Source organism: Emydura macquarii, unplaced genomic scaffold (assembly GCF_026122565.2).
Source record: "Emydura macquarii macquarii isolate MOO-44397 ecotype Brisbane River unplaced genomic scaffold, CSIRO-AGI_Emac_v2 contig_1876, whole genome shotgun sequence".
NCBI lineage: Eukaryota > Metazoa > Chordata > Testudines > Chelidae > Emydura > Emydura macquarii.
The window spans coordinates 22,207,864-22,232,497 of record NW_027132013.1 but is presented as its reverse complement, the minus strand read 5'-3'; the positions used below and the strand labels follow the sequence as shown (position 1 = coordinate 22,232,497).

Genomic DNA, 24,634 nt, shown 5'->3' with positions numbered 1-24,634 from the left:
AACACTTCAAAGACATCCTTAAGCAGAATCTGACCATATGCAGCATAAATAGTGAAAACTTTGAAGATGTAGCCAAGGAGAGACCTGAATGGAGATCAACTATCAGAAAAGGTTGTAAACACTTTAAGGAAGACATATGCAAAAAAGAGATTTTTAAAAAAGGAAACCATCATACCAAGTCTTCAGTGGGAACCTACACATTCCTATGTGACATCTGTTCATGCTCCTCACAGATTGGAACTATACATCAACATGATAACACACGCAATGCTGTATCATCATCCTCAGATACAACAGACATATAATATAGTTGAGGTAAAGGTTATTTCCTCCAGGCTAACAGTGATAGGGAGCCCAGTATTTCTATTTGGTTTCTCTCCTCTTGACTATTCATACTAAACAAGCATGGTTAAACCAGTGATAGATGAGATATGGATTTGACTGGCACTGCAAAGCTTCACAGGTTTATCTGAGACATCTCAGACCTTCCTGATTCTACAAAATGTGTCTAGAAATCTCTGTCCAAAGATTTCTGGTACTTTTTTTATAGTGAGGATGAATAGTGAACTTGACATGTCCTGTGCTACAATTGAACTTTCACTTTTGGTCCAAGTCAGGACTCAAAAGACAACAGGGAAAGTTTCCAGTTCACAGGACCTGATTCTCATGGGGGACTTCAATCACCCTGACATCTGCTGGAAGGGCAATACAGCAGAGCACAAACAATCCAGGAAGTTTTTGGAAAGTGTTGCGGATAACTTCCTGGTGAAAGTGCTGGAGCAGCCAACTAGGGGCCATGCTTCTCTTGACCTGCTGCTCACAAACACGGAAGATTTGGTAGGGGAAGTAGAAGTGGGTGGCAACCTAGGCAGCAGTGACCATGAGATGGTCGAGTTCAGGATCCTGACAAAAGGAAGAAAGGAGAACAGCAGGATACGGACCCTGGACTTCAAAAAAAGCAGACTTTGACTCCCTCAGGGAGTCCTGATGGGCAGGATCCCTTGGGAGGCTAATATGAGGGGGAAAGGAATCCAAGAGAGCTGGCTGTATTTTAAAGAAACCTTATAGAGGGCACAGGAACAAACCATCTCGATGTGCAGAAAGAATAGCAAATATGGTAGGTGTCCAACTTGGCTTAACAAAGAAGTCTTTGGTGAATTTAAACACAAAAAAGAAGCTTACAAGAAGTGGAAGCTTGGTCAGATGACTAGGGAGGATTATAAAAATACTGCTCGAATGTGCAGGAATGAAATCAGGAAGGCCAAAGCACAATTAGAGTTGCAGCTAGCAAGGGATATGAAGGGGAACAAGAAGGGTTTCTACAGGTATGTTACCAACAAGAGGAAGATTAGGGAAAGTGTGGGCCCCTTACAGAATGGGGGAGGCAACCTAGTGACAGAGGATGTGGAGAAAGCTGAGGTACTCAATGCCTTTTTTGCCTCTGTCTTCACAGACAAGGTCAGCTCCCAGACTGCTGCACTGAGTGGCACAGAATGGGAAGGAGGTGAACATCCCGCAGTGCTAAAGGAACAGGTCCGAGACTATTTAGAAAGATTAGACATACAGAAGTCCATGAGGCCAGATGCAATGCACCCGAGGGTGCTGAGGGAGTTGGCTGATGTGATTTCAGAACCATTAGCTATTATCTTTGAAAGCTCGTGGCAACTGGGGGAGGTCCCTGATGATTGGAAAAAGGCAAATATAGTGCCCATCTTCAAGAAAGAAGATCCAAGGAACTACAGACCAGTCAGCCTCACCTCAATCCCTGGAAAAATCATGGAGCAGGTCCTCAAGGAATCCATTTTAAGGCACTTGGAAGAGAAGAAGATAATCAGGAACAGTCAACACGGATTCACCAAGGGACAGTCATGCCTGACCAACCTGATTGCTTTCTATGAAGAGATGACTGGCTCTGTGGATGTGGGGAAAGCGGTGGACGTGATATACCTGGACTTTAGCAAAGCTTTTGATACGGTCTCTCGCAGTATTCTTATCAGCAAGTTAAAGTAGCATGGGTTGGATGAATGGACTATAAAATGGATAGAGAACTGGCTAGAGCATAGGGCTCAACGAGTAGTGATAAATGGCTCCATGTCTAGCTGGCAGCCAGTCACAAGCGGAGTGCCCCAGGGGTTGGTCCTGGGGCTGGTTTTGTTCAACATCTTCATCAATGATTTGGAGGATGGGGTAGATTGCACCCTCAGGAAGTTTGCAGATGACATTAAGCTGGGGGGAGCGGTAGATACCATGGAAGATAGGGATAGGATACAGAAGGACCTAAAGAAACTGGAGGATTGGGCCAAAAGAAATCTGATGAGGCTCAACAAGGACAAGTGCAGAGTCCTGCACTTAGGACGGAAGAATCCCATGCACAGCTACAGACTGGGGACCGACGAGCTAGGCAGCAGTTCTGCAGAAAAGGACATGGGGGTAATAGTGGATAAGAAGCTGGATATGAGTCAGCAGTGTGCCCTGGTTGCCAAGAAGGCTAATAGCATATTGGGCTGCATTAGTAGGATCATTGGCAGCAGATCACGGGAAGTGATCATTCCCCTCTATTTGGCATTGGTGAGGCCGCATTTGGAATATTGTGTCCAGTTTTGGGCCCCCCACTACAAAAAGGACGTGGAGAAGTTAGAGAGAGTCCAGCAGAGGGCAACCAAAATGATTAGGGGGCTGGACCATAAGACTTATGAGGAGAGGCTGAAGGAACTAGGCTTGTTCAGCCTACAGAAGAGAAGAATGAGGGGGGATTTGATAACAGCCTTTAACTACCTGAAAGGGGGATCCAGGGAGGATGGAGCTAGGCTTTTTTCAGTGGTAGCAGATGACAGAACAAGGAGCAACGGTCTCAAGTTGCAAGGAGGGAGATCTAGGTTGGACATTAGGAAAAAGTTTTTCATTAGGAGGGTGGTGAAGCTCTGGAATGGATTACCTAGGGAGGTGGTGGAATCTCCAACTTTAGAGGTTTTTAAGCTGCGGCTTGACAAAACCCTCACTGGGATTATTTAGCTGAGGTTAGTCCTGCTCTGAGCAAGGGGTTGGACTAGATGACCTCCTGAGGTCTCTTCCAACTCTATGATTCTAAGATAGCAAACAAAAACATTTAAAATTATTTTATAAAACTGTATCCATGCTTTTTTGAACTTTAAAAATGGGTTAGTTTTGAGTTAGGGACAACAGTGTTATAATGTTAGTAGAACTGGTTTAACACACAAAATGAATGAAGATTTCTTAGAATATAAATCCATACTTTAAAATATCACCATTACCTCTAAAATCTTGAGCGCTGTAGTTGTTTTTAAGGTTGATAGCCAGGTAAATGGGCAGTGGATTCTGGCCCTCATTCATTGCCTGTCGCTGATCTGAGAGTTTATGGTTATCTTTCTGTTTTTGAAGAAAAATAATTAATAGAAATAATGGATTTGGATTTGAACTATTATAATGTAAAATCTGAACGTCAGCCAGGTTTTCTTTAATATTCTCAACTCACTGTACTGGGTACAAATTTTTATCTAGCATGTTCCAAATTTGCCAAAAGTCCCAGGAACAGCAGCTATTTTTTGATGGTTACATGATATTGAGAAATGTGGTCAGTTTGATTGCAGATTCAAACAAAAACGGAGAGGGAAATTCATGGGAAGAGATGGGTGACTAAAGTGCTGCAGGGACCGGAGCGGTCTAAATTATGATCACCTTAGGCAGTTTATGCTGCAATATTCCAGATATATACATGCTAAGGTTTATATTATACTGGATTTGATGCATTAAGCTTCTTTGCTTGTGAAAAGAAATTATTAGAAAATAACCTATTTTAGTCTGTTTTCAAATACTGTTATTGCTAAACAACATTTTTCCAACCCTTGTTAATGGCACTCATCCCAAGGTGTCATTGCCTTAAGTTTTTAAAACATTTTGGAGTTATTCCAGCACACACAAAAAGCACCTCTAAGAATTTAACTAGTGAAAAAATTGCTCTTTTCAAGAAGTTCAGGCAGATTTGTCAAATTTTGTAAAAAATTAACTTCTTCACTGAGTTTAAACATGAGCAATTTAATTTAAAAGAGTAATGTTTTTTTCAGAAAAATCAGGCACCTGAAAACAAAGGCACATAAAACTGTCTCTTAGCCCATATTTATAGTGTCAGTAATGCAACTCTATAATGACTTAATAAACCCATGCTTTACTTCCTTAGCTCTTCTAAAATTCTTCAGTTATGCATGTAAAACAATAAGAGCTGACCAATATTTGGCAAATATATTTGACAAATTTCACCATTTTCCATACAAAAATGCATTTGCCAAATGCTTTTATTTAAACAGACTTAACTAGCAGCATAGCTGATCAAATACCATTTGGCAAATACATTCCTCAATGAGCACAAGCATACAATAATACTTTCAAGGAATATTCTTTTCTGCTATTCAGCTAGCCTTAAAAACAACACTGAAAGACTATAAGTAAGGCAGTATTACAAACACACACACACACGTAACAAGTGGTCTGTTATGTAACTAGGATTTGTGTCACCTTCTTGAAGCCAATTTTACAGTGTCAATAACTTCATTTTTAACCAAAACTTAATGTTTGTAATTCAAATGCTTATTTGGATATTACATATGTTCAAAACGAAGCCTGGGGATTCAGATTTTTTTTTAAAAAAAGTGAAAAATGGCAGCCAGAGGCTGCTGGCATGTTGGAATTTCCTGGTAATTTACGGTTCCATGGTGCTCATAGGTCTGCCACATTTTTAAAGTGAGAACACTGTTTGTATTTAAATATATAGTATCTATTTGTAACAAAAGATCCTAACAAATTCTTTGCATCAGTAGCCCTACAGTGTTGTTGGATGGGCATCCATTTCCCAATTTATTTTCTACTCATTCCTAGAGATAGAAGTTCGTCAGGTGTCTGAAAAGAAGGGCATGTTCAATACCTCATCATGTAGCATGTATTCAACCATGAGCCCCCACAAGTCTATAAAAGACGTGTTGTGTCCTTGTTGGGTCCGCTCTTTCAGCTCACTGTAATAGTACTTCAGACGGTCCCAGGTAAAACCATTAACCTTGCATTTGGTCACATGCTTCCGGGCTTCATTGATTGCATCCTCCAGATTCTTCTGTGACCAATTAGCATCTTCGTACAAGTTTGCCATAGTCCTGAGGAAGGGAGATTGGATATTAAACAATAAGGATAGGCCTACACTGGAGCTGGAGATATAATTTCCAGCTTGGGCAGACACACTAGCACTCATGGGTACCAGGTTTGTATAATTTTTGGTGGTGCTGGGAGCGGCTCCTGACCAAAGCGATGGGCCCACGTGGGAGAGGGGCAGAGGACAGGGATGGGGGAGCAGCTGCTGCCATGATGCACTGCTTGGGGACAGGGCTGGTGCCGGAGCAGCTCCTGGGCGGGGGAGCGGGCCCGCTGAACTCTGCACCTGCACGGTCGAGCGCCACTGGACACTCCACGGCCGGCCCCCCCAGAAGCACAGAAATATTGGTGGAGCTAGGCCCATCATCCTCAATATCGGTGGATCCCAGGCACACGGGTCCGTATAACTCACCGCCTATGCTAGCACAAGCTTTTATCAAGACATCCCACTAAAAATAATTGTGTGGCCAAGGCTGTATGGGCAGTGGGATGAGATAGCTGCTCTGAGTACATTCCTACGATTTTAGGTGGGATTGTTATAATGTTGGCTAGCCCATCCTGCAATGGCTACAGTGGTAATGTTTGTCTGCTAAAGCTAGCGTGGGGATGTCTATCCAAAATGGAAATTACACCTCCAATTCCACTGTAGGAAGGAATGGCCAGTGTGTACAACCAGGATGTAAATCCCACCCCTTCATCTTCCCACCTCCAAACCTAACCCAAAGACAAGATTCAGTATGATATAAATTATACTCTAGATCCATAACAGGGAAAGGTAATAGACATTTAAATAAAAATACATTCTTAACAGAGATTTGAACTCACTCCTTTTGAGAGGGATACACAGTATCCCTTTGGTGGCACAGGCAGTTGGTCAATGTGACATCCAACCACTTGGTTTATGGTATTTTTGTTCTCAGTGGATACAGGGGAGAAACATGGGGGCTTTTTTTTTTAAATCTGTAAAGTGCCACGCAAACCAACAGTGTTATATAAATAAATAAATAAATAGTGGTGCGAAGAAAAATAAAATAAAATTGTTCGTGTCCAGCTTACCATGTAGTGCCTGATAAACCAGTGATGTAAGAAATGCTGTCTAAGATATTCAATTTCTGGAGACCCAACAGGCTCCCATACATTGCTGTTAACGATCTTGTCCCACCCCCAGTTGTCGTGATTGCCACCACTGGCACCTGCTCAATGCACAAAGGCAGAAGATTAGTGAAAAACAACTGAACATCAGAGATGATAAATCATTTGTATGATAGCTGGAATGGGAAAGGCCTGGATAATACCAACAAACAATTATATCAGTTTGTGAGCAATTATATGATTCATGTTAACTGCTTCCATTCCTACTTCCTAACTGATTGGACAGTGAAGACTCACATTCTGTTGCTTCAGATTCATTAGTTTGTTTTTATTATACCATTGGAGACCGACCTCACTATATTAGAATTCTCCTAAAGTGCATCACCTGGAAGTCAGCCTAAAAATATAGACAATATACCAGAACAGTTTGCTAATCCATAATTTTGTCTCTGACTATGACCAGTGCTTCAGAAGAATGCACAACACCCTATAATAAATGGAATTGTACAGTACTATATTATGAGGTCCTTCCTGACCCCAGGCTGATAATTACTTTATATCCCTCTTCATCTTACTAAGACATTTACTTCCATAACATCCTGTGACTTAGAGTTCCATGGCTGATTATATATTATGTAGAAAGGTATGTTCATTTGCCTATTTAAATTTTTTACTCTTTAATTTCATCACGTGCTGCTGTTCTTTTGTCATGGAAAAGAGTAAATGCGTAGAGCTGGGTGGGAAACAGTTTTTCCACCCCCCAAGAATTTTTGAGGGATCAAAAATGTTTGCCATCCCAAACGGGGCTGAAATGATGAAATCTCAAAATGTTTTGCAAATCAAACTCACACCTCTCCCCCCACATCCCCAAAATCAGATTGGGTCAATGAAAACATTTCATTTCAGTAATGTAGAGAAGCTACTGGGGCTGTATCGGCATACCTCGCCAGGCCTGTTCTGTCCCACCTTGCTCACAATACTTCTATACCAGCTTCTATGCTCTCAGGCTCTCCTTCCAGAGATGTAACCTCGCCCTTGGAAGGTAACACGAGGAAAAGGACTCCTGCCCTGCATGGTGCTGGTGGTGGTGGTGGGTGGCTGGGACCTAGTACCCTGGACATCCTCAAACTTTTGCCTGGAGATATGTGGGAGGGAAGAGGCAGTGGCAGACTGTACAACTCCTACACTCATTTCTCCTTTCAGTGGTCAACAATTGTCCAGGGCATGTCATATCTGCTCAAACCTATCAATAAATTCAGCCTAATATAGCTGATTAATCGTGGAGCCACTAATTGCATTCATTGAAAGAAAATAACCCCTTGCTTGTTTCTGAGGCTTCCTGACTACCTAGAAGATAAATGTTCCTGTAAAAAAAAATGCCACTAGCTGAGCAGAGCACTGCTAGAGCATAGGAGAGAGGGGGACACCAAAGATTCAGTTCCACATACTTCATGGTCCTGCAGGTCCTCCTCTAGCTGAAGCAGCTTATTCAGAGCAGCAGCAACATGTTTCTTCCTTTTACGCAGGAAATCCTGCTCCTCTGTGCACAAGTCAAACCCAAAGCGCACGTCCATATCTTTTGGCCTGTAAATACAGACCACAACAAATGTCATCTTCTTTGATTCCCAGCAATCAGCTCAGCAGCAACAAAAAATGTATGCACACGTATTATTACTTAAAACCCATCACTGGACCTATATAGCGCAGATAATCAATGAACTCCATCATCAGATTTACAAGACAGGTTATTGCCACACCTATGTATAGATTGAGTAATGTAAGAAAAGGGACAATATTTCTATTAAATATAGGAGCAAGAATGCGGACAAAGGATAGGCTCCAGAGTGTTTCAGATTTCTTGCAAAAGGAATTATAAAGAAAAGTGAGACAATTCGGCAATTTTTCATTTGAAGGGTAATTTTTTAGTATCCTTTCTGTGTCGAGCTATTTTTCATCAAGCCACCATGAAAAATTCAAATAGCACTCCAAGTTTACAATTCTATCTTTTCCTTTTTGCTTTTAATGAGATTTTTTTTTAACAAAATAAAGGTTTAGTGTTCCTTTTGAAGTGAATTCCCTAACACAACCTTAATTGTGGCACCGCTTCCACTACACCACAATACATGGTCAAATTCTGCCCTCAGCTAACTCATGAAACCCCATTGACTTGTGTGCTATTGTACAGGTGCAGTTCTGTGTATATCCTGCTTACATGTGAAAACAGCTGGATAACCCCACTCAGTGTGCACTTACACTGGTAATGAAAGAGTATGTTGTGCAAGGTCAATGTTCTATTTTCATTTGTTTGTATTTGTTTATTTGTGTATTTGTTCATTTGTTCATATTATATTAGCACCCAAGAGGTGGCAGGTGTTGCCTAAACGTATGCATGAAGAGCTTGCAATCTAAGGCACTGATCCTGCAAGATCCCCCATCTCAAGTAGGCCTCCATAGCCATTCACAGGCTGATCTAAATGCTCATCCCTGCAAACACTTAAGCACATGTGCAATTCCAATGAATTTCCTCACATGAGTAAAATTAAGCATGTGCTTAAGTGTTTGCAGAATTGGAACTTAAAAGACAAAACCAAAGATGGTAATTCATATCTGTGTGTTTGTCTGTCTTCAAAAACTGCTACTGGATGACATGTCAGAATTTCCCAAGTGGCTTTGATCACATCGCCCTCTGGTGATTGCAAACTACACAAGATATTAGCTAAAATGATATTTAATGAGTACATGTTTCATGGGTTACCACTATAATTTTCCATTCCCAGCCACTTTTGCAAAGCACACATCATTCACATGCCAAGTTTAATCTTTAAAAACAAAGCCATTTTAATGATTTTTAATGTAAAAATGTGTCTGAATATTTTCAGAATGGTAGGAAAAAAACTCTCACACTCAAAAAAGTCCCAAGTAGCTGTATCTATTTTCTTCATACTTTCTAATAAAGTTCACTTCTGGATTGAGACTAAGCACATAGCTCTTAATCCTTCCTAGAAAGTGGAAGGGTATAGTTCATGTGGTCCTTTTTCTTTGTAAACTACAGTACAGTCAAGATCTGAAAAAGCTTTTCAAGGCTGCAGTGAAATAAGCTTTGCCATGTCTTCTCTGATTAAGTCTGTCTGAATATTATTCAGTAGGGCATTACAACTATAGCCAGGCAGAAAACAGTTTTCCTGCCTCACAAAAAAAATAAATCATGATTTTGAAAAAATTTTCCATCTTGAATCAGGATGAAAAGTTAGAATCTCAAAAAATTTCACAAAACAAAATCTGAAAACATTTCAGTCAAAACACCTGGTTTTGATCATTCTGAAACATTTTGTTTAGCTTTTTGACCTTTTAAAAAACATTTTTACTATAATTAGCTTAGATTTTTAAACAAAAAGTCATTTCAGCCTGAAAAACTGGAATTTCTCATTAACAAAATGTTGAAATGAAATATTTCAACAATTTCAAAGCCTTTTACTTTAAAAAAAAAATTTCAAGTCAAGAAATTTGTGTAACTGAAACTTTTCATGGGAAAGGGTCCACTTCGAAGAACTGACATTTTCCAGTGAAATAATGTTTGTCAAAAATTCCCAAGCATCTCTAATTACAATATTACATGTAATAGTAGTTTACCTTGCAAGATTATCAGCTCATCTAAGCAGAAGGGAAACATCAGTCAGTGTGTGTTTAAATTTCAGATTTCTGGCCAACCTCTGTTTTATTAATCCCATGAAAATAATGACCATATCAGGCCAGGCTCTTTCATGCACAGGGAATCTTTGCTTAGCCAGCCACAGAAAGATTTCTCCAGAGAAGGAGGATTCTCCAGTGGCATAGAGCCATCCTACCAGTGCCTAAATCACTCTCCTTGTCTAGAGCTGAAGGCATGGAAAGAAGAAATGGGTGATCACCAGGAAACCTTTGTATGCCAGTGATTCCTGGCAGTCACAACAGCTCCTTCAGGCCATTGGCACCTGGACTTCGACTTAGCTTAGAGCAGTGCTCGGACTGGGGAACCACAAAGGTGACAAAGACTTTGCACCCTGCCCACACTCATAACTTGCGCTGGGAGATCTTCACCTGGACTCCAGAATATGGCCAATGGTGGTGTTATACAAACAACATGTTGTGCTTTAAAAATGGTCCAAACATAAACAATTACTGTCTTGAAAGCAACTGCTGAAATGGCAGCATGGGATTCCAAGTTTACCCTTTCAGTGATTCCATATCAAATGTGCTAAGTCTATGAGTAAAAGGATTTTTTCCCCTCTAATTTCTGCCCCTACAAATTCCACCTGGACCCTGAAAATCAAGCTGTGCTCTTTTTTTCTTGTGCATCATAGCCAGTAATAAAGGTTCTGTCAGCCGCATTGTGCCTTCAGTTACATCAGTGCAACCTCATTATCTTCACATTATGCTGTGCAGGTACAACTAGCTGAATCTTAGTTAACATTTCTTTTGATGAGGTATGAGCAGGAATGGAACCTGGCTAACTCTCTCGACTATTTGGGGGGTAAAATGGGGTCTCTCCCTCAAGTTTCCCCCTGGACCCACAACTGTGCAGGAAAGATCTTCCACACTCTGGGAGCACTGGGACCCAGGCAGTGCCTTCCCTTTCATGCCCAGCCATGAGACCTTGGGGGACAACTGCAGAGAGCTGCCAGCCAGAGACTCCAGCTGGTAGGCACAGAAGCAGTCAGCTTTGAAAGGCTACACATTCCAGTCAAAACTTTCGCTGCCCTGTGCTGACTGGCTGTTTGTGCCTGCTCCGCCTCCCTCCTCACAATCTCCTCACATAAGTGTCACTCCCCTGACCTGACCCTTTTATTCCCTCCTCCTCTGTCCTCCCCCTCATCCCCTTCTAATCCCTTTTTCTTTCCATTTAGCTGATCCCCTCCTAAGAAAATCATAGAACTAACATGATGTTTGCTGCCATTACATTGTTCACTCCGCTTAAACCTCTTCACCCACTCTGTGTCTGTCTTGTCTATTTAGGCAATACTTATTGTTTCCTTGTGCTACCCCATCTGTCTGAATCCATTTGTTGTCTCTTATCTTAGACTTAGCTTGTAAGCTCCTTGGGGCAGCAACTGTCTTTGTTCTGAGTTTGTACAGCACCTACCACAGTGTAGTCTTTTTCCATGACTAGGGCACTATGATAATACAACACAATAAATAATTGCTTTTGTCAAGTTAGCAAAACCAAAGAGTGCACATTATTTTAGTCTCTAAAGTCAGCAGATCAGACTGATTACAAACAGGGAACAGATCTGACAAATAAAAAGGTGCCAATTTTATATAGTCACTTTCAACACTGAATCATAATTTAAATGTTTGCAGAAGCTCTTGACATACTGTTAGTATATTTTTCCCAAAACAAAACAACACACACACACACACACACACACACATGAAGAAGGCGTAGTTGAACTGATAATCATTAGCACTCTAAGAACCAAGATAAGATATCTTACCAGTCTTTTACCTTCACATGCAAGTCAAATGTTTCATCCTGGAAATTAAGAAAGTAAAGCTAAGTTACCATCATATTTTTAAACCTTCCTTTCTCTTAGTTTTAGAATGAGGTTTGCATACTCTCCAATTAGCAATATCTGAAATGTCTAATTATACTATTTGCTCAAATAATTGCAAATATATTTACAGGTAATGGAAAAATGCAAATTGATAATGGATAAAGTAATAAATTAAATAGTCTCATGTTTTACTTGAAGATTTATTGTAGCAAGATATTAGTAATAAAAGGCAATATTAATTAATTTATAAATTAGCCTGTGTTAGCTATTACCTTTCCTACTATAGTCTATCAATAAATACAATTGTCTTCAATATAATGAAGAAAATCAATACAGAAGGAACATCTGATTTTAATTAAACAAGGTATACTGGAATTTCATTTAATCACCAACCATAATAAAATGGTATTTCCCCCATTTTTTTTTTTTTTATATATACCTTCTGGTATGTGTGTGACAGAGTGATTTGTAGTCTTATAGATCACGTAAGTATAGAATCATAAGTTTGCAGGTTTCAAATGGTTATCAGGTCAGAATAAATGATTGGTGCTATTTGGTACTTTAAAAATAAGTTTGATGATTTTTAAGCCATTTTATAAGCATACATAATCAGCTATAGTTTGTACATGTTTTTAATAACTTTCTCTCATTAGTAAAAACTTAAACTCAGTTAAAACATTTATTCCAAAAGGCTTGCAGCATCTCACCTTTGTTGTTATTATTTTCTCTTGTGAAGGGAGTGAATTCAAAGGCAGAATCAGGGAGGCTTCTTTACTGGAGGTCTGCTGAATTAAAAGAGACATGGGGATGGTGGTGATTTATTACAAGGAGAAAAAGGCTAACCCTCCCCGAAACACAAAGTAAATTGATGTTGCTTTTTACATTCTATTCCAAATGGTATTTTTTATTAAGGCTAAGGGTAACCTACACAATCATAATGCATCATCTTTGGTAGCGTAACATCCAGTTTTGTTTGGTTATTCTTGACACAGTGGAACGTAATGGAATCTCTGTTCCCGAGGCTGAAGTCCGTGTCCAGTGAGATCTTCTGGGCTTCTTCATAGGATCCTTTGACTGTAAGTGTGAGCTCTTCTTCTGTAGACAAGAGACGGAGAACAAGGAGACCTTTTACAGTAGATGCCCAGAAACAAACTTCACATGACTTGTACACTGCATTCACTGAAAAGTTATTTGTATTGTCCTCATAATAGAGTGGTTGCTTAGTAAACCTAGGGAGTATCCTGAAAGATACTAAAATCCCCTCTATCTAAAATCCCACAACAAATATTCAGGTAAATGGGGATTCAAATAATTCAGTGAGTCATTGGGTAAGTGTTTGAATTGGAGGAATATAACCAAGATTTAGATTAAAAGAAATTTCCGACTAAAGGTTTTTTGGGTAAACACAATTCAAACTGTATGTAGGAGCCATTTATTCACTACTATTCTATTCTTATATGCATTGTATTTTATGTCAGTCATACGCATTATGAAAGCCAAAGATCCTAATTACAAATCAAATAGACTGATTTATCAGCATCTTTCTGTGATAACTGCTCAGTAGTAATGGCGTTGTTCTAGCTGAAATGATCCTGCCATCCAGTGGGCCAGTTCAGATATTTCCTGAGGCAAAGAGGGCAAATTCCACTCCCTCCTCCCCTGGCAGGGACCCTGTTTTGATCCCCACTCCCACAGGGACCCTGGGTCTCCTTGGCCAGAGAATATCCTGTCTCTTACCCACACAGCATATAAGCCAGTGCTGCCAGGAGTCAAGTTCTCTGTGGACTTCCATGCACTCCACCATACAGAAACAGACTTCCCATCCACCAGGTTGCAACACCCTTTGGCCTGTCTACCCCTCCATCTGCATCAAAAGGTGGCCAGACCAAATTTGAGCAGCATTACGACCCCTCATCTGCCAGGTCACAACACCACTCACTGAAATTTGGCCTGGCCACACCTCTATACAGAGGACCATGGTCAAATTTCATTGGTGTTGCAGCCACAGAGGTGATCTAGATTGCTCTGGCAGCAGCCATACAGATTTAGTACGGGACCACTGCTTAAAAATGATTGCCCATGGCCTTCCCAGCTTTATCACCTACAGAATTTTGAGCAAGAGCAAAACCTTGCACAGATGCCTGCATTCACACAGAGATCCCGTTGCTTTTCTCCTTGTAGGGTCAAGACCTAAGCCTCAGTCACTTGCAATTTCCCCCAGAAATTACCTTTCTAACAGAAACTTCCCATGCCAGGGCTCATCAATAGCTAATCATTCATCAGATTTGGCTCCCCCTCGCCTCCCATTCATGAACTGTCTCGGAACAGGTATTGATTTTTCAAAATTTGTTCAATGTGTAACTCTTAGAAAAGAAACCATCTACTGAAATACTCATTTCAAGGAGTATCAGAGATCCTTGCTACATTTAACAGGACTTTGATTTTACAGCATAGGCCCCATTCCGTCAATGAGATCTGTTTGTGCAGACCCCGCATCCATGTGTAATCTCACATTTAATCCCTTGAGAGAGACACTTTGTTTTTCGCTCAAACAACTCAAAAAATCTTTTAAAACCTTTGAATTGATACATGCACAGGCCTATATGAAGTATACAGGGTAGGCTTTATTTGCAGAAATGTAGTTATGAAGTAATGTTTAAAAGGACAATATCAGGTGATGTCCAGTGTCAAATTTACATTTTGTACAAAGACGATTCACAAAGCCTAAAACCACCAAAAATGTTTCCATTAATATTTTGTTAAAATTTCAGCTTAAACAGTATTCTTTGAATAAAGAAAAGGTGGTTGTGAGAGCCAAAATTTTGAATTTTCTGACTTGTTTGAGTTTCAAACATAATGATGCTATAACATGAAGGGGAAGGGTGTTGGCCATATAAGTATATGACAAGTCAGTATCACCTATATAATCATAGAAATGTAGTACTGGAAGGGATCTTGAGAGGTCATCAAGTCCAGCTTCCTGCACTGAAGTAGGACTGTCCGTGACAGAGGTTTGTCCAATCTGTTCTTAAAAACTTCCAGTGATGGGGATTCCACAACCTCCCTTGAAAGCCTATTCCTGTGCTTAATTACCCTATAGTTAGCAAGTGGTTCCTAATATCTAATCTAAATCCCCTTGCTGCAGATTAAGCCCATTATTACTTCTCCTATTGTCAATGGGCAGGGTGACCAATTGATCAAAGTCCTCTTTATAACAGCCCTTAATAATGGATTATTCATTTTCCACCTCTTGTTATAACTACTGAATCATAACATATAAACAGCCTGTTAATGAAGCAATAACCTCACTTGTGGATTGTTGCTTTAGCTTCTTTGCATGCCCGTTAACTTCCAAACAGGAAACTTCACGTGACTGTAAGAGAGATGATCAAATAAATAATGACAGAGAATGATGCAAATGAGGTCTTAAGTGATTCATATTGTTCTCCATTAACTCCTCTGGTTGATAAAGCAGTGACAATGAAGGGCTCTCTTGGGAATCATATCTAATCCTTAGATGGGAGGATGGCAACTGTGTTTGTTAACTGTGTTGAAACTTATTGTTTCCATGTTGGGCAGTAATAAGGAGGAGAAAATAGGAGCATCTTATAAGTATGAACATAAAAGTAATGTACTCCTCGAGGAAGGGGGGGATAATGGAATGAAAAGCTATTCAGATAACAGGTGTTTTTAAAGAAAATACTTGAGTGCAGCTGTGTGTGTGTATTTTATTACTTTCATAATTAAGAGCTAACCACTTTAGAGAACAGGATAGGACTAGTATAGTGACTATGGAAATTCTCACACCTGCATTAGGATTTGGGAACCCTGGGTGCTCACAGCTGTACCACTTCCAGTCTTTGGCAGAAAGTAAGACTCTGCTAAAGTAGTGGAGAGTTCACAGCTACCCAAGTTCCAAACTATCTCTCCTTGAAACGCACACTTCTAAGCACTGGACAGCACAAGTTTCCTTAGTGCTGTCAGTAATACCAGTATTTGCTGTGTGGGACAGGAAAGATCACAGGAAATAAAAATATTACCACTAGTACTCCATTAGTAATGATGTTCTCAGGGCAGTCCAAACTAAAAAACAAAATTAAAAATACAAATGTCATGATTGGAATAATTTAAATGACTCTTGAAATGTATTAGCCACAGATTTTTCCCCTCAACTTTTATGGTGCTCATTTTAAAATTTATTTAGTTATTTATTTATTTATTTTGTCACTCATGGAAGTCCCAGAAGCGGGACTTGCACTGAAAACCTTTTCTAGCATATAGGTGTGCAAGTTTCCACACACTTCTTTAACAGTGGAAAACAGAAATTGACTTTTAAAGCTCCTGGTATTCCAGCCCTAGAACTGTGCCAAGCAGAATTTGCTCACTGTGTCAAAGCATGCAATGGTTTCTTATATACTCCAAACTGAAACTGTGAAGAGTCTGAGATTATTAAATCTGTCTGAATGGTCCAAAACATCTACAGCTTGAACCCAGGCTTCCATAGTTGAAAAAGTGATGCAATAATCTAAAATTCCATTCTAGCTCAATAAGGGGAGAATTTTCTCCACACGTTTTAAAGGTGAAAAGCTAAATGGAAAAAAAACTCAAATTAATTAATTAATTATTAAGTGTGTGTGTGTGGAAAGCTCAAAGTGTGTGTGTGTGTGTGGAATAGCACTAATGGTGTGTGTGTGTGTGTGTGTGTGTGTGTGTGTGTGTGTGTGTGTGTGTGTGTGTGTGTGTGTGTGTGTGTGTGTGTGTGTGTGTGTGTGTGTGTGTGTGTGTGTGTGTGTGTGTGTGTGTGTGTGTGTGTGTGTAGCCCCACTAATGACACTTGAGACTGAAAAAGAGTAATTCAACACAGAAAGAAGTTTTAACAAATTCTTTTCCCTTCTAATAAATCAGGCAATTCCTGATATATTCAGGATATCATATGATTTTGATATTACATTCTTTGATATTAGAGTTGGAAACTCACATTGCAGCCCATGTAACTCGTGTTATCAGTGAGATGTTGAACATAGTCATAGCCATTTAGAGTCAGATCCTCAAGCTCATGTGCATTGTTGCTCCATTGACTTGAATGACTTCCTCCAGTTGAGGATCTGTCCCTTAAGTATTAAATATGCAAATAGTCAAATATGCTACCCAGTATTCTTTCCTTTATCAAGCTAACTGTTATGTGAAACTATACAGGGAACATGAGCCTATAAATCCAGAGATGGATTTGTGGAGGGTGTGTGGAGTTGAGGCATCCTGTGCCCTACACATTCTCAGTTACACAGTGCCTATTCCAGGAAATGGAAACCAAAGCTCCTGATATTTGGTTCCCGTGTTTGTAGTTAAAGTTGTAGTTAGACAGATATTGTTATTACAGTTCTCCTTTCAGAGAGGGGTGGGCAACTCTGTCATGTTTAATAATACAAGATACGTTGAATTCCTAGCCAGATAAATATGTACTTTTTTAACTCTTTCTCGTGAAAACCTGGCCTCCCCATTTTTCAATAGCTGCCACACTTAGCTCAGCAGCCTCTGGATTCATGAGCCCCCTGTGGACCTGATTCTGCTCTCAGATACACTAGTATAAATCTGGAGTACACATCTATTGAAGTCCATGAAGTTACAACGGTGTAAAACCTGGGTGAGGTCAGAATCAGGCTAAGTCTGGGTTTTCATGTCACCTGCGTCTCATCTCCTCAGTTCCACTGTCCAGTGAAAATGGTAAAGAGTCACAGAAAGCATCACTTACTTCTAACACTTTGTTGAAATAAAGAAGCATTATGAGCCTCAAAGCTACTTTGTCTGTCCTCCTCTTTCACTTTAAAGCTTCTGCCCAGAACTTGCCCAGTCCCACATTCTGACTGACTTCCTGCTTCAGACGCACCTTCCCCTGTGCCTGCTTCTCTGATTTCCTTCTGCAGGACCCAAAACAGCTAAGTAATGTGAACAGTTGCTCTTGGCAGTGCCGGGTGAACTAGAAATAACACACCAGAGTTAAAGAAACCAAAGATCTTTTATTTACTAAAAACTGCAAAAATCATGCTTTGTGATAATTATGTTTTTAACATTTACATTTTACACAACATTCTGTACATCTATTTACATTTATTTCTTCTATTTGGCTTGTTTTTAAAAAATATTTGCTTTCACATGTCCAAATAAGGTGTTGTGAGGGCCAGTGTGACAGGAAGGACTTTTGAGAAGAATATTGGGAAAGAGGGGGATTTTTTATTTTTTTCTAGGAACTGCTGCAGATGCACCTCCTCAAGTGCGGCCATCTGAAAGACAGGCAGAAGGAAGACTGCCAAGAGTCAACAACCCACTGGGTCCTCTAGGTCTCCTCGACCTCTTTATAAACTGACAGTACCTTTTGATTTGCCAGGATCTGCCACAAGTCCTTGCCTGCCCCTTAGTACCAGGGCCTATGCTATATTAGATCACGGAGAAAGGGAATATTGGCCGAGCGAAGCCACCCGGCCAGCCTGGATCCTATTCCATCACAATTGCTCACAGGGTTGCCCTGTCTCTGGATCCTGCCAGTGGAAACACAAAAGAGAAAGGAAACATTAGCACTGATTAAACACCAAAGCTTAACACACAACAAAAATCAACACAAAATGCACAAAACAACCACCTAAATAAAAATGACTTACCTCCTCAGTCACTGCTAGCCAGGGGCAAGCAGTTGTTACCCACACACAGGTCTGGGCTATGGGCCCACAAGCAGTTGGGCAAGGTATCTGCCATCTCTTGGCTCAGCTGTTGATGCAAAGGTAGGCGCATGCGCAGCTACTTGGGCTGGTCAGAACCAAAGCATCTGGTTCTTGCACCATGCTATTGGTACTGATAGCAAAGTGTGGGACTCTCTAGTGACAGGTATACACCTGTCATACTGCAGGTAGTGGTGTAAGGAGTGGAGGCGGAGGGCTAGAGAGGGTTTTCATCACAATCACAGAACTCAAACAACCACAATGTTTTCTTCCCTTTAAATTTCAGTTAATTGGAATGAATGAATACATTGAATGTAATGCTGCCATCTGGTGATGAAAAAGTAGGAAAAACTCAACAGACAGAACATTTTTTAGAAATTAAAAGGCCTAACTTTGCCTCTCATGTCACACTGCAGGCCAGAGTCATGAAATCAACAAAGGAAAATGTTAAGGGATCAATATAATGTGCTGCAACCACCTTCCTGGGCCTGTGATTACACTTCATAAATCAAATTATTATAACAAGATCTTGGTAAGAAAGTAACAGACCCATACAAATAAGCTTTTCTGAATAGCAATCAACAAGACCCTTGATTGAAGCTGAGGAGACAAGAGGCAATAGCCACATCAGGCAAAATTTCTTTACACAAATAATGATTACGTTACACGACAAGCTACCACACTCAGCTAAGGAAATAAGTTGTGTGCATCGTTCCAGCCAAGAATCCATTAGAGTTTAGGAAAAAGACAGAAATCTGGTGGAGCTGGATATTGCCTTAGGAGGCAACAGGCACATGAACACATTCCCCATTGCCAATTGCTTTTTCTACATGTTACAGAGTCTATAATAGTTATGGTTTTACTCACATGTTCTGCAAAGTGAACTCTACCTCCAGCTCCTCCTGCTCCTGAAAATCAAAAAGAAGTGAGTGAAGTCAATATGCAACAATCCTTCCCCATAAGGGTAACTCTGTTGATTGGATAAGCCTGGATCCAAGTACAAGCCTGTACAAGAAGACACACACTGCAGGGGGGAAAAAAACAGCAAAGGATACTTAGAAAAAGCTCCTTTTGCACCCCAGTGGAGATCGACATGTCTGAATGAGGAAGGAACATTTTTAACTCTCCCAGCCAACATACTTTATCTTGACACAAATGCCATTATTGTTACATTGTTACTCCCCATAAAACATTGGACAGATCTGTTTCCTGCTGACAGCCCACCACCCCAGCTATATTCTTCTTCTTCGACTCCCTTCCATCAGCTAAGCAGCAATGATGGAGCCCCACTTTCTGTCTTGTAACAGCTCCATGGCTTTGTTCATCTTTAAACCATTTTGTTCCAGGTCTATCCAACACATTCATGGTCTTCATCTAGTTCTAGTTTCTTGCGCTCTGATATAGATCACCATGCGTGGTATTCTTTCAAAGTCCATCCTTGACAGGTGTTCAAACCATTGCAGTTGTCTTTCTTGAATTTTCTATAACAAAACCTTATTTCTTTCCCTTGCCACTTATCTTATTTTTTTATTTTCTGTGGTCTTGAAACTCTCAGTATTCCCTTCAGCCAGTTCATTTGCACAGTCAATATCTTTCATTCATTGGCTTTCCTCTTACTCCAGCATTCTGGCCCATGCAGCAGTAATGGCACAATTGTTTCATATATGCTGATTTTCAATTTTATGGAGATATGTTTAGCCTTCCAGTTCCTAGAGTTTTCCAAACGCAGTAGCAGTCAGTCTGATGCTGCTTTTTATGTCATCTTCACAATTCCCATTCTCTGATATTAGTCTTCCAAGGTACACACATTTTTCCACTTGTTATAGTGCTTTGTCTCTGACTTTGATCTTTTCCTCTTGTCTTACAATTGCCATAACATTTATTTTCTCCATGCTGCTCTTCAGTCCATATTTTCTGTTTCCCTGATCTACCTTGTCAGTTATTCTCTGTAAATCCTCCTTGGTCAATGCTGTGAGGTCAATATCATCGAGGAATCTGAGATTATTCACTGTCCTCCAATATAATATGACTCCTCTCTTTTCATCTTTCAGTGCTACAGCCACTGTTCCAGCACCAAGTTGAAAAAATCAGGAAATGGTATGAATCCTTGTCTCACTCCTATGGTCAACCTGAATCATTCCATCAGCTTCTTGTCTACACTTTCAGCACTTATCGACATGCTACAGACATTTTCTATCAGCTTGATCAATTTTTCATGGATGCGTATATTCCCAAGACATGTCATAACCGTTTCTGACCAATGCAAGTTTGATGTTTATTAAGTTGTTTTAACAGGTTTGCTTACCAGAGAACATTCTATGCATTTCTCTAATACCTGTCTTATTACAAATAGCTGATCTATGTACTTTGTCCTGGACTAAACCCAGCCTGTTTGTCTGCAAGCACAAATTTCACATACCTCTTCATTCTCTCCTGCAATATCTTGGTGAATGCTTTTCCCAGTACACTCAGTAAGCTGATTCCTCTATAGTTCTTCCTCCCTCTCATCTCCTTTTTTATAGATCAGCACTAACTGCAGTTTTGTTGTCACTTCCTCACATCTTTTTGTTTTCAGCTTTCTATCAAAATCTTTTCTTCTTCCTCTTAAGAATTCTGGTATCTACTCTCCCTCGTTTGTACTGGGAAGTTTCTCCAACATCATTTCACCACCTGTGTTCTGCCTGTTATACAGCTCTTCAAAATATTCTTTCTCCAGTTATATATAATTTGTAAATTATCAGTTAGGAAGATTCTCAGCAATACTGGGCTCATTTTCCAAAAGAGGGCATCTAATCAGAATGCTGAAATCATGACCTGGATTACTTAAATCAACATTTAGGTTCCTTGATGCCCATGTGAGTATCCAAAGGTGGGTTCTGCTATTCTACTTTGGCTCCCATGTTTGAAAAATAACAGATGTTTTGCACCACTTCAATCCACATGCTTGGAAAGTCAGAGTCACTAACTCATGCCAAACAAGTTATGACAGAGTAATTCTGAATAGTGCTATCAAGGCTCAATCTCTGGAAGGGTCAACCTTGGCAAGTCAGTGGAGAGATTTGTTCCCAGAAAAAACAACATGATCAACCATATCAAACCCCCAATATCCACTGGCTAAGGATGCTGACATTTTGCCTAAGCTCTTCATTATAATCATGGTAGAATAAATTTTCAAGCAGATTTTTCCTGTAACAGTCTGAGAAAGATAGGTATATGGATGGGGTCAATCCAATGCACAGGAAGGAACAATATAATATAGTACAAGAAAATATTTAGAAGGAGAACCCACAGAAGAGACTCTTCCTTCAGTTCTCTCTATCATTTAATTGCTCACCTGTGGATTCAACAAGAACTTCACACGAACTTTATTCCCAACTTGAAGTTTAGCAATGTCAAAAAGAATTGTGCAGAGTTCATCATCTTTGCTGAATCTATCTTCATCACAGACTTTCAGCTCCAGCATGTTCTGGGAACAGAAGTAAAGGATTTTATAAATTCTGTCATTTCAAAGAATCCTCTTAGTAGGAAATGCTTGAGGTTATGCATGTTTAGTCTGTGCACGTAGGGCAAGAAGTAAAAGAAGGAATGGGAGAAGTGAGAGACTAAGACAGAGAGAATGAGTGAGGACATATTACACTTATTCTGCTCTAAAGAAATACACTAAGAAATACAGGGGTTCTCCCTCTCTCCCCACCCCCTTCCTTCCAGGCCATCATATGTATCTCCCTCTAGAGCCTGATTCTGGGTCTATGTAACTCCTGATTTACATTGTAGCTAGCAGAAATCCATCTATATAGGGTTCTGAGTGAACAACAAAACATCCAAAAATGACCTAAAATAGTATTTCCATGCTTAAAAATGTCTCAGTTTTGAAGTCTATTATCTTGGTACCTTCTAGGGCTAGAAGTAAGTTATGGGCCCAAGTAGGAAACTTAGAAACTTTGTCTTCCAGCGGTGTAGGACACTTATATTTAATCCTGCAGATTCTAAGATATAGGACTTTACATGTTCATGACAACATTATGGCTAGGAAAGCAGTCACTGGCCGAGGATTGAATTTTGCCTGTCCTAGGCCTCAGATGGGAGTAATTTTCAGGGGAAGGAGGAAGATTGGCTGGAAAATAAAATGTCCGCACCTTGAAGTTGCCCAGGAGTTTGGAATGTTAGAATATGTCCTTGGGGAGATAAATTAACAGGCAGAGGACAGGTGAGATATGCACACACCCCATTAAGGATGCCTCAGAGAGTTCCAGTGAACAAGTGGGTATTAATTCCAAGGTGAAGTCTAAAGAAATTCTGGTACAGGGTAGATTTGCAGGACCTATTTGGAGAGCTTCAGATCCCAGACAGGAGTGGGGAGCTCTCACATATCATACCTTAACACGACTGTCAATCCGGTAGCAGAAGGTTTCATTCCAGACTGGATTTTTACAGTTCTTGATAGTTTTGGTCTGCATCTTTTGAATCGAGGCAGTTGGCAGCCACAGGCTTACATAGCAATCAGACTGGGTTACTGTATGAAAGGAGATAAATTATAAGTAACAGTCTATCCCATGTGCAGTATCACTAAAGGAATCAGTGCATCAGACTCACTTAAACTTAGTTTACATGAAGAGAGCATAGTAGTTGATTTCTTCCCAAGTCTTTCCAAGACATGTAGCCCAGAAAGAGCAAAAGTAGATAGTACAACAAAGCAGTTTATCCCAAAAAAGGAGAAACATCCTTGTGAAGGTATAAGGGATACCATTTCTCTGGGGTCAGCGGCCTGCAGCTGGCCAGCTGTTTAGGCCCACCTACTGCACCTGAAAAAGAGCTGAAACTTAATTAGCTGACCCCTTATAAAAGAGGACATCAGGAAATAGAGGGGGGGGACCTCCACCCCCTTCAGAAAGCTGAGGGGCCAGAAGCCGTTTCCCGGTGGTTTTCTACTAGAGCTATTGCAGAGCAGAATTGCTCCAGAAACTCAACAGAAAGAAGGGAGACTGCATAGTCCATCACTGCTGAGGCTCTGAGGTAAGAGCCAGGAAACTTTGGTGACTGAAATTGCTGGCATGAGGGAGAGCCTTGGGGGGAGGGACTACTCAGCCTGCACAGACATTTGAGGGGAGAGTCTGCAAGGCTTTGATTTGTTTGTTAAGCAAGCAGCTGAACCTACTGGAAACTGCTTCCCTGGATTCCTTGAGAGCGCTCAGATAGAATTAACCCAGGGAGTGAGCTGGCTCAGCAAGAGCAAAGCCTGGTCCAGTAGGAAACAGGAGCTATAAGATAGGCCCTTTTACAATCCTCCACACACTCCTTTCAGCCCTTTTCCTGCTGCTATACATCTAAGTAGCTTTTTTCTTGTTAAAACATTTGATTAGAAAAATCATTATGTACAAACACATCTCTACCTACGCTCATATTTACACAAACCACTAAGCTATGTGAAAGTTAAGGTTGCTCTGTATATAACACACACAACGCAAAACCGTAAGAGCAAGGAAATGAAAAATGAAGGCCTCTAACAGTACATTCTTTCTGCTCCTCCTCCCAGAGAGAGAGACTCCACCACTGGAACAACCACCACATACCACTGACAACTCATATCACATGGTTATTCATATCAGTAGGGATATCAGCCTTCCAGCACTCCCTTCTCCATACTCAGCACTAGAGCTGGCTGAAAATTTTTCCCCAAAAATTGTTTTAGATTAAAAAAAAATGGAAATTTTCAACAAGCAAAACCCCAAAAACCTTTGCCTTTCATTTGTTAAAAAAACAAGAAAACTGTCAATTTTCAGCAACAACAAAATCCAGGGACAAATTTTGACAAAAACTGAAAGATTTTGTTTTCTTCAAAAATGTTTTGTGGGAAATAAAATGCATTTTCTGAGCAGCTGTACTCGCCATGAAACTACTATCTGCAAACCAGACTTCCCTACTACCGTCACTTCTGCACAGATCTGAAGAAAAAAAATCACTCTCACTCATGTTTGGGGAAGTGGGACTTAAACACCACCTGAAATGGAAACTCCTGTAAATTCTAAGAGGGGTGTCGGAGAATCCTGCAAAATACCTTCAGAGAATAGGAACTAAAGGTCAGTAATTAACCTTTCTGTAAAGATACCATCACAATGGTCCCTTCTCGTTTTATAATCTGACTCCTCT

General features: G+C 40.3%; 1 protein-coding gene across 1 annotated transcript in view; it reads right to left on the bottom strand.

Moving 5' to 3' along the window:
- Positions 1 to 24,634, bottom strand: part of LOC137159679 (cytosolic phospholipase A2 epsilon-like) — a 53,978-nt gene that overhangs the window by 18,124 nt on the left and 11,220 nt on the right. The window contains exons 4-15 of the mRNA XM_067558144.1: positions 22,864 to 23,000; positions 21,822 to 21,953; positions 19,355 to 19,395; positions 15,818 to 15,860; positions 15,087 to 15,150; positions 12,706 to 12,872; positions 12,485 to 12,562; positions 11,718 to 11,755; positions 7,695 to 7,830; positions 6,211 to 6,347; positions 4,937 to 5,159; positions 3,273 to 3,387 (exon numbers count right to left, since the gene is read on the bottom strand). Coding sequence (XP_067414245.1) covers positions 3,273 to 3,387; positions 4,937 to 5,159; positions 6,211 to 6,347; positions 7,695 to 7,830; positions 11,718 to 11,755; positions 12,485 to 12,562; positions 12,706 to 12,872; positions 15,087 to 15,150; positions 15,818 to 15,860; positions 19,355 to 19,395; positions 21,822 to 21,953; positions 22,864 to 23,000 — 1,311 coding nt within the window. The remainder of the gene's footprint in view (positions 1 to 3,272; positions 3,388 to 4,936; positions 5,160 to 6,210; positions 6,348 to 7,694; positions 7,831 to 11,717; positions 11,756 to 12,484; positions 12,563 to 12,705; positions 12,873 to 15,086; positions 15,151 to 15,817; positions 15,861 to 19,354; positions 19,396 to 21,821; positions 21,954 to 22,863; positions 23,001 to 24,634) is intronic.